This window comes from Periplaneta americana, chromosome 6 (genome assembly GCF_040183065.1).
Source record: "Periplaneta americana isolate PAMFEO1 chromosome 6, P.americana_PAMFEO1_priV1, whole genome shotgun sequence".
NCBI lineage: Eukaryota > Metazoa > Arthropoda > Insecta > Blattodea > Blattidae > Periplaneta > Periplaneta americana.
This window is the reverse complement of record NC_091122.1, coordinates 154,571,840-154,589,497: the sequence shown is the minus strand read 5'-3', so window position 1 is coordinate 154,589,497 and position 17,658 is coordinate 154,571,840. Positions and strand designations below refer to the sequence as shown.

The window sequence follows — 17,658 nt, the reverse complement described above, 5'->3', positions numbered from 1 at the left end:
TAAATGAGTGATTGCATAAATTAATAAATAAATGAGTGATTGAGTAATTAAATAAATAAATAAGTGAGTGATTGAATAAATAAATAAATAAATGAGTGATTGAATAAATAAATAAATGAGTGATTGAGTAAATAAATAAATAAATGAGTAATTGAGTAAATAAATAAATAAATAAATGAGTGATTGAGTAAATAAATAAATGAGTGATTGAGTAAATAATTAAATGATTGAGTAAATAAATCAATAAATAAATAAATGAGTGATTGAGTAAATAAATAAATAATTTAGTAAATAAATTCATAAATAGATAAATGAGTTATCAAATAAACGAGTAAATGGGTGAAAACGTAATAGAATGGTGAAATAAATAGATAAGTTAATAAATGAACTTAATAAATGTTATCGGGAATGTTACACGAACATGCTTGAGAGGGTTTGGCGAGAGTGGGAATACCGCCTAGAAATCAGCCATGCCACACATAAAGTGCATGTCGTATGTACTGTATTTAAAGTCAGTATGAAACTGCAAATATTCAGCTTTCAAATGGTGGTAATATGTGTTTCTATTCAGTTTTGATGAAAATAAGGTATTACAAATTCGTCCGGAAATGTATGCATACCACAGTCTACAGTCACGAAGCTTGAGTTTTGAGGGTGCTAGAAACAATAGACTGTGCCGGTACTATTTTGCATTTCCTGTAATGAGGCGATATTAGCGATCCTAGTGATGAGTGACTATCTAATGTTTGCATATTTACTACGTATTGAGCTTCGTGACTGTATATACTAGAGTACATGGGCACAAGATTTGAAATAGTTTGTTTACTAGGAGAGGAGACTCCAGAGTAGGATGGGAAATATAAACTGCTGTGACCTGCGTCACCTTATCGTAATCGCTAAGGCGGTCAGTGGCGAATTATTAGGCAAGCACTTGGTTAACGTGAGACTCTCGAAAACTTTTATTCAATTTGGCAAATTAATTCGCTAGCTTTAATCATAAACCTCTTTACTATTTCTCCATCATTTAATTGATTTCAATTGCAGGCGAGAAATTGCGTAACTAGCCAATAATATTCCATCACGTTGTCTACGTTTATTTTCTTGAATATTCTGGCGTTTATCAAGATTACTTAATAGATTTGCACGTTCTCGACCTAAAATAATTTTAGAAAATCATATTTCGTTTTCTACGCACATTTGATACATTTTTTTATAAATTTCGTTTGGAAATAATGCGTGCAAACAACATTTAATTCCTCGTACCTTTTAATGCAGCGTGTTTAAGGTATAATGTCGTATTTAGTATACTATACAAATGTTAAGATCATAAATTTTCTTCGGAATAGTACGAAAAAATAACATTTAATTTGTCTTACCTTCTAATTCAGCATATTATTTATGACATAAGGAGTAATGTCGTTGTATATTAAATTTATTAATGCCTAATAGGATTTTCGAGCATAACATACATCGCAAGTTCTCCCTTTTCAAACAGAAAAAAAACTCTTCCTCCCATTTCTTATGAAATAATCGTTTTCTAACGCGTACACACTGCTTTGATAATGCTATTATGCCACCACTGATATTGCTTATGAAACTGATATAGAACCTGCCCACGCCTAGGAGCTACGTGAGGGAGGAACGGGAACTGTAAAGATGATGTCACTGAGAGCGATAAGCTCTGTGAAGGTCAGTGAGGCACTAATTCTCAAGTGAGGCACGATGCCCATCTATGTACTAGACTGTGAGTACGGGTTATATTTTTATATCAATCCTCTCAAATCCGCGAAACGACCTTTGACCTTATTAGGTTTCCTTTCAAGGAACTGTGTGTGGGTTTATATCTGTTTGACCTGCAGGAAAGCGGTTAGGATGCTGAGTTAGACTAATTATGCGATTAGTGCCGGCAGTCTGCGGTTGCGTTCCACAAACAGTCCACATTAGCAATAGTACAAGTTCTTCATTAGTTCAAGGCACGCCCAGCAGGAGGAGATGGAGAGTCGTTGAAACAATTGACAGGATATCAAATGGTTGCTTTCCATGGTTAATTACAAGACATGGCCGTGAAAGACTTCTTTATTTAAGTATTATTAAAACAGAACCAGTCTTAGCCAAGTCAGGTGACGTCTTCTCTCGGAATGAAACTGGGTCAGATTCATGAGAGGTCGGTGACGGACAGAACTACTGCTGCTGATACTTATTTTTCCTTCTTACTTTGAATTTAAAGAGTAAGTTAGAATGCACAGAGTTTGGGAACAAATTAACTTATTGATGTCTGCCGTATCACCAATGACAGTTACTTCGAACCTCACTTAAGAGTTCCTATACAGGGTGATTCAGTGACTATGTTACAAACTCTTAAAGATGATAGAGGAGACAATTATGAACAACTTTCATATAAGAACCTATGTCCGGAAACATTCTGTTTGGTAGTTACAAGCCTATATATATTAGGCAGTGCAACCAGCGAATAGGGATTATAAAGAATGGACACTTCGCGTCGGTACCTTTGATGTAGCCGGACTGATTTCAATGACCTTCAAGCCAGCTAAAGCGTCAGATTCTGCTTTCTCCCTAGAGTTGGCGCTGACATCACACCAGCTAGCAGTCGACACAGCGGAAATATAACACATACAATTAATACATCTAGGTACATTATGTACTCAAATAAAATAAGTTGGATCCATAAAATAATAAATCCTTCATTAACTGCAATGTCTAGACTCTAGAGTTCCTTTATAATGAGAGTTGAGACGTTGACCCCAACAACAATTAAAATATGTAATGATTTGATAGCGCTGAAAATGGAAAAACAAAACTCCTACGAGAAGTAAAACCATATACCTATATTATATTATTATACAAATATTAAACGAATTCGATACTTAATTTTATAATGTATTATATTATTTTATAATATAATGTATTATATCTGAAATATAAAATATTATTATTACAACTAGTTTGTCACTGAGAAATAAGGAAAAGCTGTTAACTTTAATTTATTTGAAGCAAAGCGTTACTGGATTATGCAATAAGGTAGGCGAAGTTTGGATCCTGTGCCTTAACTCTATTCTCAATTAATTATCTTAGCGTATGCTCGATTACACTACCTCTAGCGCTTGAAAGTGGAACTAGCCGCTGGCGCACAGAGAAACAAAACACAGGAAAATTCGCGCTATATCCACGGCAGAAGTAGTCATCTGTATATCTATGCAGACGATACTGCCCTCTTGGCGATGGGCAAAACCTATAGATTAGCGTCCCGTAGATTGCAGTCGATCTTAGATCACCTCCAGCCGTGGTTCCACGACTGGAGAATCAAGGTCAATGTAGAGAAATGTCAGGCCATACTCTTTTCACTAAGAGCGAGGCTCGAAGACATACCACCACCACCACCCACACTTTTCGGACGAGAAATGCCGTGGATGAACCAAATTAAATATTTAGGGATCATTATGGCCTCTCATCTCACTTTCCGAGATCACATCCAATCCCTTCTTCGTAAGGCCAACGGGCTGATAGTTAGACACTATCCCATTCTGGCGGCCATAACTCCTGACAACCTGAGGGTAGGACTTACCATGTATAAGGCCCTCATTCGCTCTGTCATTACCTATGCCGCACCCGGATGGGGGTTTGCGGCAGTGTCCCATCTCCGTAAACTCCAAGTTATCCAAAACCAGGTGATTCGACTCATTACCCATCTCCCCCGAGTCGCCTCGAGAAGAAAGTTCCATGATAAACTAGAGTTGCCAACCATAGACGAGTACATTGCTCGACTGGCTAGGAACCTGTATGCGGAATCTCGTGCACATCCTGCCTAAGGTTTTCCGTGGTTTTCCTAAGGCGCTAAGACAAACGTCGGGATGAGCCCTAAAAGAAATGGGCCACGGACCTGCACACATATCCCCATGAATCTCCCTAATTACTCTAAATTAATTAACAATTACATCTCTCCCCCCTCTTCGTAATTGAGCCATCATATAGCCAAATGGCTGGTCTCAAAATTGAGACGATTCAACAAGGCTCATGACAACAATCACCTCCTACATAATAGCCAAATTGGCTAGTCTCTTATATATGAGACAACTCATCCTGCCTAAGGTATTCCGTGGTTTTCCTAAGGCTAAGACAAATGTCGGGATGAGCCCTATAAGAAATGGGCCACGGACCTATTATGCCCTTCCCCATATATATTCCCCTTTAATATAAACGACGTATGCCCTAGTTCAGAACCTATAAATTCTCTTTTAAATATACGCGGTCACTCAATTAGTCGCAGGGACCTCTCAAATTGCAGATTTAGATTTCACGGCGCTTCTTCCGACGGCCTTCACATGTTTTGTCATCGAACAACAGATGACAGCGTCTCGCCATCCTAACGGCAAACACCAGCCATCTCCTCAGTGTCCATTCTTTATAATCCCTATTCGCTAGTGCAACCAGCTAGAATTGAACTCAAGGCCAGCCATTTGAAGTTTGGTTGCAGACGACTTGTTCCTGCAAACGTCGGTGATTTCTAATAAACATGGTATAAGCACAGTCTAGTATATACAGTCACAAAGCTCAATACGTAATAAATATGCATCCATAGATAGTTGTTAACCACTAGGATCGCTAATATCGCCTCATTACAAACAATGCGAAATACTACCAGCACAGTCTATTGTTCCTAGCACCCTCACAATTCTCGCTTCGTGACTGTATATACTAGACTGTGGTATAAGCTAGTTGACATCGGAAATTATATTTTGACCGAGTAAATCTTGCAACTTTCCTCGTAACTTGCTGATATGATTTCATTTACGGAAGAGCAAAAGGCAGTGGAAGGAAAAAAATTAGACCAATACCTGCGGCGATCCACCAGCACGCAGAATCCTCCCACACACCAGTGGTTGACCCCGCACTCGGTGCCTTCCAGTGGCGGACCCTTCTTTGTCTTGCAGACGAGCGGAGCTGTGTAGTGGCCGCACCACAGATGAGAACAGGGATCGGGCAGGTTCAAAGTACGGCATAGCGAGTACCTGTTATGAAACAATATACAATTTTAATTCCCAATTATGTACGAACTAATTAATTCAAATACGATTTATATTTTCTCCTATTGATATCAGTCATCCTCAGCATTCGTCTTCTCTCGTTTTCAGCATTCGCCGTCTATCGTCCTCAGCTTTTGTCGTCTCGTCCTCAGTTTTCGTCATCCTCACTGTTAGTCATCTGTCATCCTCACTATTCGTCATCTGTAATCCTCGTTATTCGTCGTCTGTCATTCTCACTATTCCTCATCTGTCATCCTCATTATTCGTCACCTGTCATCCTTACTGTTCGTCATCTATAATCCTCACTATTAGTCATCTGTAATCCTCGCTATTTGTAATCTGTAATCCTCGCTATTTGTCATCTGTAATCCTCGTTATTCGTCGTCTGTAATCACTATTCGTCATCTGTAATCCTCGTTATTCGTCATGTCATCCTCACTATTCGTCATCTATAATCCTCACTGTTCGTCATCTAATCCTCGTTATTATTCGTCTGTCATACTCACTATTCGTCATCTGTAATCCTCACTGTTCGTCATCTGTAATCCTCGTTATTCGTCATATGTAATCCTCACTGTCCGTCATCTGTAATCCTCGTTATTCGTCATTTATCATCCTCACTATTCGTCATCTGTAATCTTCACTGTTCATCATCTAATCCTCGTTATTATTCGTCTGTCATACTCACTATTCGTCATCTGTAATCCTCGCTATTTGTAATCTGTAATCCTCGCTATTTGTCATCTGTAATCCTCGTTATTGGTCATCTGTAATCCTCACTGTTCGTCATCTGTAATCCTCGTTATTCGTCATCTGTAATCCTCACTATTCGTCATCTGTAATCTTCACTGTTCGTCATCTAATCCTCGTTATTATTCGTCTGTCATACTCACTATTCGTCATCCGTAATCCTCACTGTTCGTCATCTGTAATCCTCGTTATTCGTCATTTATCATCCTCACTATTCGTCATCTGTAATCTTCACTGTTCATCATCTAATCCTCGTTATTATTCGTCTGTCATACTCACTATTCGTCATCTGTAATCCTCGCTATTTGTAATCTGTAATCCTCGCTATTTGTCATCTGTAATCCTCGTTATTGGTCATCTGTAATCCTCACTGTTCGTCATCTATAATCCTCGTTATTCGTCATCTGTAATCCTCACTATTCGTCATCTGTAATCTTCACTGTTCGTCATCTAATCCTCGTTATTATTCGTCTGTCATACTCACTATTCGTCATCCGTAATCCCCACTGTTCATCATCTGTAATCCTCGTTATTGGTCATCTGTAATCCTCGTTATTGGTCATCTGTAATCCTCACTATTCGTCATCCGTAATCCTCACTGTTCATCATCTGTAATCCTCGCTATTTGTCATCTGTAATCCTCGTTATTGGTCATCTGTAATCCTCACTATTCGTCATCTGTAATCTTCACTGTTCGTCATCTAATCCTCGTTATTATTCGTCTGTCATACTCACTATTCGTCATCCGTAATCCTCACTGTTCATCATCTGTAATCCTCGTTATTGGTCATCTGTAATCCTCGTTATTGGTCATCTGTAATCTTCACTGTTCGTCATCTAATCCTCGTTATTATTCGTCTGTCATACTCACTATTCGTCATCCGTAATCCTCACTGTTCATCATCTGTAATCCTCGTTATTGGTCATCTGTAATCCTCGTTATTGGTCATCTGTAATCTTCACTGTTCGTCATCTAATCCTCGTTATTATTCGTCTGTCATACTCACTATTCGTCATCCGTAATCCTCACTGTTCATCATCTGTAATCCTCGTTATTGGTCATCTGTAATCCTCGTTATTGGTCATCTGTAATCTTCACTGTTCGTCATCTAATCCTCGTTATTATTCGTCTGTCATACTCACTATTCGTCATCCGTAATCCTCACTGTTCATCATCTGTAATCCTCGTTATTGGTCATCTGTAATCCTCGTTATTGGTCATCTGTAATCTTCACTGTTCGTCATCTAATCCTCGTTATTATTCGTCTGTCATACTCACTATTGGTCATCTGTAATCCTCACTGTTCATCATCTGTAATCCTCGTTATTGGTCATCTGTAATCCTCACTGTTCGTCATCTGTAATCCTCGTTATTGGTCATCTGTAATCCTCACTGTTCGTCATCTGTAATCCTCGTTATTGGTCATCTGTAATCCTCACTGTTCGTCATCTGTAATCCTCGTTATTCGCCGTCTGTCATCCTCGGTATTCGTCGTCTGTGGTCTTCAATATTCGTCGTCTGTCATCCGCAATATTCATCGTCTGTCATAATATTATTGTTGTTGTCTCTTATCATCATCATCATCATCATCATCATCTTCGATATTCGCCATATTTATCGTCGTCTGTCACTCATCATTGTCATTATTTTCATCATCATCATCATCATCATCATCATCATCATCATCATCACTCACTGGAGTCATTTTTACAATTTTCAGCTTTATATCTCTCAGTTTTTAAACCGAATTTGAAGGTTGGTGTTAGAAGTTTGATATTTTTATTCTGTCACCTTATTTATAAAATCACGCATTGTTTCATCTGTGAAGGTAATGCACATTTAATGTCGACTATCTTCTTGGAGACACTTTTAATTATACTTTCTAAGAATAATTGGAAAGGTAAGAAGAGATAAATAAAATGGCGAAGAAACAAATTAATAAGCAGACGGAAGAAAAACATAACAAAACAGGCAAATAACTGAGCGAATAAATAAATAAATAAGTAAATAAATAAATAAATAAATAAGTAAATAAATAAATACGTAAGTAAATAAATAAATAATGAATAATAAATAAATAAATAAAATTAATTTTATTCATTCATTCTGCGTTCTGCCCAAGGGCAGGTCTTTCATTGCAAACTCAGTATTCTCCAATCTTTCCTATTTTCTGCCTTCCTCTTTGTATTATATGATCCATATATCTTAACGTCGTCTATCATCTGATATCTTCTTCTGCCCCGAACTCTTCTCCCGTTCACCATTCCTTCCAGTGTATCCTTCAGTAAAGAATCCATAAATAATGAGTACGGTAATAAGTAAATAAATGAAAGAACGAATAACAAGTAAATAAATGAATGAATTATGCCTAATGAATAAATAAATGAGTGAATAGATAGTTAAGTAGGTGGATAGATAGATAGAAAGATAGGTATGTAGGTGGGTACACAGTAGGTAGGTAGATAGGTAGGTAGAGGGTGAGTGGGAATGGATAAATAAAAAAAATAATAAATAGACAGCTAAGTAAGTAAATAAATAAAGCGATAAGTAAATAAATAAAAAGATAAGTAAATAAATAGAAAGATAAACAAACGGATAAAAAGATATCCAAACAAATAGATAAAAATATAAACAAATAAATAACAGTATGTGAAGTTATTACACCGGTATGTGAAATGTCGTGTAGGTTAAATCCTGTATATTAAAAGTCATAGATCCAGATAAGTAGATAGATAGATAGATAGATAGATAGATAGATAGATAGATAGATAGATAGATAGATAGATAGATAGATAGATAGATAGATAGATAGATAGATAGATAGATAGATAGATAGATAGATAGATAGATAGATAGATAGATAGATAGATAGATAGATAGATAGATAGATAGATAGACAGACAGACAGACAGACAGACAGACAGACAGACAGACAGACAGACAGACAGATTGATTAATTGATTGATTGATTGATTGATTGGCAAGTAGGCAGGCAGAATAATAGATAGATAAATAGAATCATAAATAAGTAAATACATGCAATGGAATGAATCAGTGAACTAAACAGGCCTAAATTAATATGCAGAAATTATGGCCTTACTATCCAATTTAAGGAAGGGAAGAGACTTCATTCTATGGCTCTCGTACTTCATGCAAATCACTCACCCATCTCCGAACTCCATGCGACATTGTTCGTCCATCGAGAACGTAGCCTGTAGCGTTGAATTGAGATGCGTAGCGTTTCCTATCTTGGGCTGATTCCTCAAACAAGGCCATTGTCTGTCAACAGAGGTTGGTAGTTAACAGAAAGCGTATCCATGTCTCTCTCTTCTAGCATAATAGTCCGTTAAAACGCTGTATTGCATACTCGCTACACGAAACTAAATTGTACTTGGTTGCCATGGAAACTAATGCTTCTGCTCTGAAATTTACGTGCAAAGAGAATAACTACTATCTGTCCAAATCCTGGCGAAGTTAAAGTTTCAAGTACCCATCAGGGACCTGTTTCACGAAAATGTTCTTGTGGTAATTAGCAGCTTGCATTAAAATAAAGCCAAGGGTTTTCAAAACCAGGTACAGAGACACTATAATGTTTACGATAAGCTACATTGGTGATGACAGTAAATAAAATTGTTATACCTAGAGTAAATTTAAGAAATTATAGGAGAATACGTAGTTGATATAGATATTCGGATGATATTTCTATTTCATCAGAATATGGGAGGAGTAAGAAAAGAATGTTAAGACATTATTATCAATTTTAGGAAAGTTTAAATTAAAATAAATGTTAAAAAGATCAAATAATAGTGAGTTCTAACTAAAAGGCCGAGCCTTTATGCCAACGCAAAAATTGGAAATGCTAAAATGGAAGAAATTAATCGGTTCTGCTGTTGGCAGTTTCATTACAAATATGGTCTAGTAATAAGAACTTACAATCGAATTAATTATGATAATAATAATAATAATAATAATAATAATAATAATAATAATAATAATAATAATAATAATAATAATAACCTTTGCCAATATGTGGAATACTCCACTATAAACTTTGTCAGTATTTATAGATGTAATAAAATACAAAATAAATTCTCTTAATTAAAAACTTCTTCTTCTTCTTCCCTTCAAGTATTAGGTCATATGGTTTGTTACGATTTCACAGTTGAATTTTCAATCCAGCGCTTCTTTGGACGACCGAGAGATCTCTTCCCGTTTGGACGATAGTGGAGCATGACTTTTGGTATTCTATCTTTACGCATGCGATGCAGATGATTTATCCAGTTGTTCTAATATGTTTTACGTGATTAATTACAGGTTCTAGTTGTAATTCTTCCATTACATCTTCATTGCGTTTGTGATCCCATTTCATGTATCCCGCTCTATATCTCATAAATTTAATTTAATTTGCCGTTATTCTGCTTTCGTTTTTCTTCCTCAATGTCCATGCCTCACTGTCGTAACAAAGTACAGGTCTCGCCAAGGTCTTGTATAGACGAATTCTAGTAGCTATGCCTTTGTACTAGATAAGGTTTCATAATGTTGTTAATTATTCCCATTGTTTTGGTGTATTTAGAAATTTTCTGTGCAATGTCTACTTCATCGAAAAAGGATAATGTGTATCCGAGATGTGTAAAATAATTTAATCTTTGTAATATTTTTTTAATTTAAACATATTTGCTAGGCACATAGTATTTTCCGCAGTAGGCCATAATTTTAGTCCTTTTCTTTGTTGATTTGCATATCATATTTAATTCCAATTTTGTTAAAATTAAAAATTGAACGTTGTAATTCATCTTCTGAGAATGCCACCGAAGCTAAATCGTCTGCCAAAAGTAATGAATCAAGTTGTAAATGTCTATTGAGTTATATATATTCATGAGGTAATTGTTTCCATTATATATATATATATATATATATATATATATATATATATATATATATATAATAAACAGCGACGGTGAAAGGCCGCAAACTTGTCTTACTCCTGTATGAATTACAGGCATAAAATTTAAAATATTAAATTAAAATATAAATTATTTATAAAATTCTGTATAAAAGATTGTTAAAACTACTAAAATACTGCATATTTTTATCTATTACAAACTGCCTCCCAACGGAGGTAGACTCTTCAGCCTCAGTATACTGACATAGGATTTACAATTAATATAAAGTAATACAGAGTAGAATAAGAAGAAAAAAAATAAGAAATTGATATGTATACTAAAATCTAATTAAAATAGGCTATATCTTAAAGAGTGTAAATGTTTATTTGAAATTTGACATGATTTTTTCAAAACTATTATGACAATGTCTTCTATTAAAGATTTAGGTAAACCAAATTGCTTCCTAAGCGTATTAAAGTATTTTGGAATAACACCACGGGCCCCGATAAAAAGACCAATCACGTCTATATGTTTAAGATGGTATTTTTCTGTAAAGTACTCAGTAGTTGGTTCATAAAAGTCTTTCTTTTCTTGGTGAACTTCCTCAGGATGGTCAACGCTCCGTTCATATCTAAATGTATTTAGTATCTATGGTGTTCTTTGAATACGCCAATATAGTAGAGCATCGATTATCCGAATACCGATAAACCGAAACATCGGTTAACCGAAAGCGTTCAGGTCGGCAAATTTGAATTTGCGCGCGCGCCATGTAGGAGTTTCGCTAGCCCTGTTTGTGAGATTTAGTGGCAAAAAAAGTTTGGACTTCTTTTCCTAAACTGTAGGCCTACTTTAATGACCGTTCTGAACTTGGCAAACTAGGCTAGCCAGTTTTCTATATTATTTTTATAAGACGTATGATACAAAATATATACTGTATGTACAGTTTCCTGTTTAATATCAGTGTTTCTTTGTTTCATACTGCTGCTATGACACCAGCACAATTTGTTTTCGTAAATGATCGATTATCCGAACACCTCCCGCTCCCGATTGTTTCGAATAATCGATGCTCTACTGCATGGGCGTCCAAAAGGATCGTCTGCACCGAATCACTTGCAAGACGCTACTTGCATAAGCTCATGACCTTCGGTGGGAGGGTTGAAGATGTAGGTAGCGACAGGTGAGTTAACTAGAACAGTGGTGGTTTATTGTACGCTAGACATCATCGGGGAAGTTTGTGTACTTTAACTTGATTCAAAATCACAGTTTGTTAATTAATACAAATAAAAATTCAAATAAATACATAAACAAACTATAGACGTTGGAATAGTGTGATAACTACTCGTAGTATAAACCATTAAATAGATTCAAAACACTTTGTAAATAAACTATTATGAACTACAAGGCCCATGTAAATGGAAATTAAATACATAATCATCATTAGGCTGATGTAAAAATAAACCAATATTTATGGCTAAGTATAATAATGAATTAAATGTATTCTACTGAAATTAGTCTTCTTCAGTTTCACATATTTGCTTCAGCAATATTGCATTGAAATCCGGAGTTACATCACACACTGGTCCGTCATGCGGGTCCTACATCTTGACTTCGCGCTGTTTCGAATTTTTTTATAATATTAGGTATCACGTATGACGTGCTGAAAATTAAAAGTTTCCTCATAAAGGGCTTTTTGATGAAAAATGCAATGTACATCTTTTTCGTTAAGAAATACTGTACTTTTAGTCTGCCAATTAAACCCTTTTTCTCGGCAATAATGTAACGGGCTCCATCAGTTGCTATGGACACTAGCTTTGACTACTTTAAACAATTATGTTTATGTATGCAAGCGCAAAGGTCATTGAATATCTCTTCTCCAGTGGTGTTACTTTTTAAAGGAATCCGGTCTAATAAATATTCTTCAACACCTCGTATAAATACAGAGAACTGAGCCGCACCTATCAAATCATTGCTTTCATCACAAGCAAGAGAAAAATGTAAAACGTTACGAATTGTAGCATCAATCTGCCTAGATATGTCAGATATTTTAATTCTTCGTGCAACAGTTTGTCGAGAAAGGTGTAAATTGTGAAAGTGTTGCAATTCTTTGGGGCACAAAATTTCTGAGACTCTAACCATGCATGTTTTTACAAACTCGCCTTCCTGAAATGATTTGAGAGATTTGGCTATCTCCCATGACACAGTTTAACTAGCAAGTCTTTTTCTGTCATGTGAAGTGCAGGAACGTCAATATGCAGAACATGCTTATTTAACAGGTTACTCAATTCTTTTGCCCGATCTACTCCTGGAATAATGAAGGTATATGCATAATAATAATAATAATAATAATAATAATAATAATAATAATAATAATAATAATAATAATAATAATAATGGTAATATAATATTCAATAACGCTAATATAATATTTATAATAATCAATAATAGATTTCATCTCAGCATATTGAGAATGCCATGCTACAAATGACGTTTTACATTCCCTCGAAACATGTCGGAAATTATTTTGGAACATATAAGACATTTTATATTATCACCATCTTCAAAGCAAAGAAACTCTATAATGAAGAAATAATATAATTTCAGTTTTGTCAAGACGGACACAAAACTGAAGTTATATTATTTCTTCATTATAATTCGACTTATTTGACAGCTTTACTAAAATGAATTCAAAATTCAAAAAAATTCTAGTTCCCACTCTACATTAAATTTGGAGGTCGAAGGCTTGGACAGACACATTCGTAAACCACCTTATACGCCCGGTACGCCCGCCACTGCCTTGTTTACTGTATCAAGCACACGCTATGGCAATCAGGGTGCCTTACGAGGGAGGAGGGTGAATGGAGGGGGTTACATTGCAGGTTGCATAGTGACTACAGAGTGATTCGCGAATCACCTTTTGGACATCTCTGCTACTGTATATCTATGCGTCTAGAAGAACCATTTGTTGCTATACAACTTACTTCCTCTTCTACCTCCCAGGATTTCTTATTTAATGCTGTAGAAATTAAAGATCTCACTTTATGGTGTCGAGCATTACACAGTAACAGGCCATGATCACATTGGCCTTGCACTTTTATTAGTATTACAGGTATAGATCCTATATGATTAATATCTGTTATATAGGTAACATAAATAAAATACGTATATAATTCCTTCAGCTAAATAAACTTCCGTTAATAAAAAACAGTTACTGATCTGTCATCATATAAACATAAAAAAATTTTTGGAGTGTATTAATTGAGATAGGGAAATCAAAAACTTCCTAACTCCAATAAACCAAATTTTACAGGAGAGAGAAAAAACTCATTATTTCTCTTACTAACTTTAAATATTATACACTTATCTATTAATATTGTGAAAAATTACATTCTTCAGTAGTTATATACTTCAAAACCTAAATTTTTACATTATCTTACGCTACAATTTGAAATAAACACTGCTGGAGTTAGTGATTTTCTGACTTCCACAGTGTATGAATTAAGAAGACTACTACACTTTTACTACGTCACACTACTTTCGACCAATAAAACGGTACGAAAGGACGTCTTTCAACCAATCATGGCCGCTTATCGCACAATTTTATCGCGTCCCTAGCATTTGTTTAATTTTATCGCGTCCCTAGCATTTGTTTATTTTTATCACTACCCTAGCATTTGTTTCTTTGTTTGCCAACATTTCAAACTGCACTGGTCTGGCCGTCAAAAAACAGAAAATTACAAACCACTCCAGTCGATGCACATCACTTTGAAATATGACTCGCATTTTGGCATTCAAGAACAAGAATTAATAAAGATCACTGGTCATATATGAAGAGCACCATTCGGAAATCCTGAATGAGTTGAGGGATACACCATGTACACCAACGAGTTCACTTCTTTTACGCACACGTCCAATATAACATCAACTGAACCACCAAAACATTCAAATTTGAAAATTGCACTTTCAATAATTGTTTCTTTTAAAATCATTCATGTTTATTTTTTATTTCATCATCGTTAATTAAAACGTTTCTTGTTTATTTCATCATCCCTAATTAAAACTTTTCTAACACTTGTTTATATTATTTAGGTTATGTTTGTTATAGCTTCTGCTATATATTATGGATAGTCACGTAACAGAGATTGTTTAATACTAAGATTTATTGAAAATCATCTGTCAAGTGACATTGATTACTGGGATCCGGATGATTGAAATGGGGAATGCAAATGTTTTAATAAAAATGAAACTGACTCAACAAAGCCTTCTTGACTAGTAACAGTCCACAGAGTTCAATGATGATTCCATAGTTGGCACAACTGATACCGGTAACAAGAAAACATCATCATAAAACACTACTGCCATCTAGCGTAATGTTGAGATGGTACAATAATACATTTGAAGACAGTTGTATTTTCGTAAGCCAATTAATATTTTATTGTACACTTTGTTACTTCTAATCTTTATATAGCCTACTTTCTTCTAATCGTGTAATAGTCAATTAAATCCCACTCGAGTTTTGATTTTTTCTAGATAAATCAAAACCTCTAGTGAGATTACTGTTGAAAAAAAGATAAGTATATCATAATTCCCTTATGAAACATTGGAATATACGAGAAAATGGTTGTTTATTATTAAGATTAACATTGCTACATTTTTTTTTTAATTTCAAATATATGAGACAGAAAATCACGAATTACCATAAAGCACATCAAAATACACAAATAAAACCACAAACAATATTAAAATGTTAACACAGTCTCATTCATGTTACAGATTCTGTTTCTTTCTCTCACTCTCATGTTTTTCCTGTGCATCTAGATCAGGCATGTAAAAAATCAGACACTGAAAGTGCAGTGTATGTGCGCGGAACGCCGGTCTGTGAAGATTGCGTCATTCACGTGTTGCTCTTACCAGTTCTTAGCGGGAGGGATGTACAAGAATCTATTCTGCGCTTCTAGTGTTCAATTAAATTGACATTTGGACATTATAAACATACTTAGCAGAAGGAAAAAACACAACTATTGTCAGTGTCTATATTTGACAATAATTTTAACACAAGAAACAATAGACTTACTCAGTTACAATTCACAATGCAGTCGTTTGTAAAGAATAATTTATTTACATGATTTGTATACAATATTTGAAGAAAATATAAATATTGCAGTAATTTCGAAACAAGAGAAAACGAACACAATATTTCATTTTACGTAGTAGGTACCGATTATTTCAAAGTAATACTCTTTCATTGTTCCTCAAGCATTATTGGGACCATTGGTGCACAAATGCTAAGAAAGAAAATATTTTCTCCCAATTACATGCAATAGAACATTGTGAGGCTTTTACACTGGAATCATTTCCTTGCTGTATATTAATATAAATTCACATTATTATTAGTAAATTGGATAAATTAAGCTTGAATTTAAATTTATATATAGTTTATTTGGAAAACGTTGAGAGCAAGTATTAGCAAGTTGGGAGCGTTACTGAATTGAGTTAAAACAGTACTTCACAAGCTGTGAAGCGAGGACATTTTCTTTGTGTCAGGTTTAAAGATTTATTAACGTAAATATATTAGATAATATAGTAACATGAGGTGGAAAATTCGCCATTATGTATTATTTTTCCAGAAAAATATTCCGCCTTACAAATAGTTGCTTTCTTCCTTCCCTTACAACCTCAAGAGCCTCACATGTATTACTCACTATATTCTCGTCACTTATCAGCTTATCAAATAAAAGTTGTGAGTCGTCTAACCATTGATGGATGTGTTAGTACAGACTCCAAAACAACATCATTTTCATGTTTGTCTTGCCGTGAGAATACTAATTAAGAAATAAGAGCAGGCGAATATCATATTTTGAGAACTTTACTAATATGATTTAAATTCTTATATCACTATTAGGTCCACATGATATGATGAAAGCCTTTCATTTTAAAATAATTACTATTGGCTGAGGAAAACATCATAACAGTTATGTTATATGATTCGTGATTCCTCTTCTTCGTTATATCTGTGGACTCCTCACTTTATTTTCCATAACGCATTCACAATCACAGCTCAATAAGCACACCCGTACTGATCTGTGTTACTGAAACCAAAGCTGTTCTGCTACTCAGGGGCGGCTTTCGAAGAGGGGCCGCGGAGCTGCAGCACCCCCAGACATTTGTGGCTCTTGTCTCGTTTTATGTTGCGAAAAACATTTATTATACAGTCTCTATTTAGCGGCTCGAATTTTTTTTTTAAATTTCGCTCTCAATGACATGCACGCAATCGTTAGTGAAGTCACTTCCTCCCCTGGTGCTGCCAGAGCGAAATCAGAGACAAGGACTATAGGGTGAAGCCACTTCCTCCCCTGGAGCTGCCAGTCTCGTCTCGGATGCTTTGCGCGTTAGTTTTACCCCTCCTCCCTGCTGCCCCTTGCCGTGAATTCTGAGTTTCCAGGCTCTGCAAAATTTGCAGCAGTTTGTCAGGAGCGCGCAGTTTTAAATACATTTTCTTTAATGTTGTGAGTATAACAAGTGCAAAAATGTTTAATTCTGTACAATATTTACAGTCTATTCAGTTCAGTGCCTTAACAATTCAGGAGAAATGTAAAATTAAGTGCCCATCAGTTGAATCTCATAATGGAAAGAGCCGCTAAACAAAATACAAAGGCTCGCATATTTTTTGATAATTTATCCAGTATCCCTACTTTCTTCTCTCGATCTCCACACAGTCTGTATTAGATTAATGTATTTCAAAGACAATTCCATCTGCTGGGGCAACAAGATGGATTTAAAATAAGAACAGTAAATGTTGTTCATGAGAAGAAGGAGCCATTGCTAGTATGTTTTCAAACCATAATGGAATCTGAAACATCTAACATCGCAATAAATGAGGCAAGCGCCATGGTGCGTAACCTTGAATATCCTGAATTCAATTTCTGGCTCAGTTATTTTTTTCATTTATTGATGTATCATGTATATATATATATATATATATATA

General features: G+C 35.2%; 1 protein-coding gene across 1 annotated transcript in view; it reads right to left on the bottom strand.

The window, feature by feature from the left end:
- Positions 1-17,658, bottom strand: part of LOC138701949 (A disintegrin and metalloproteinase with thrombospondin motifs 1-like) — a 115,457-nt gene that overhangs the window by 36,330 nt on the left and 61,469 nt on the right. Inside the window, exons 6-7 of the mRNA XM_069829328.1 lie at positions 8,959-9,072; positions 4,854-5,027 (exon numbers count right to left, since the gene is read on the bottom strand). Coding sequence (XP_069685429.1) covers positions 4,854-5,027; positions 8,959-9,072 — 288 coding nt within the window. The remainder of the gene's footprint in view (positions 1-4,853; positions 5,028-8,958; positions 9,073-17,658) is intronic.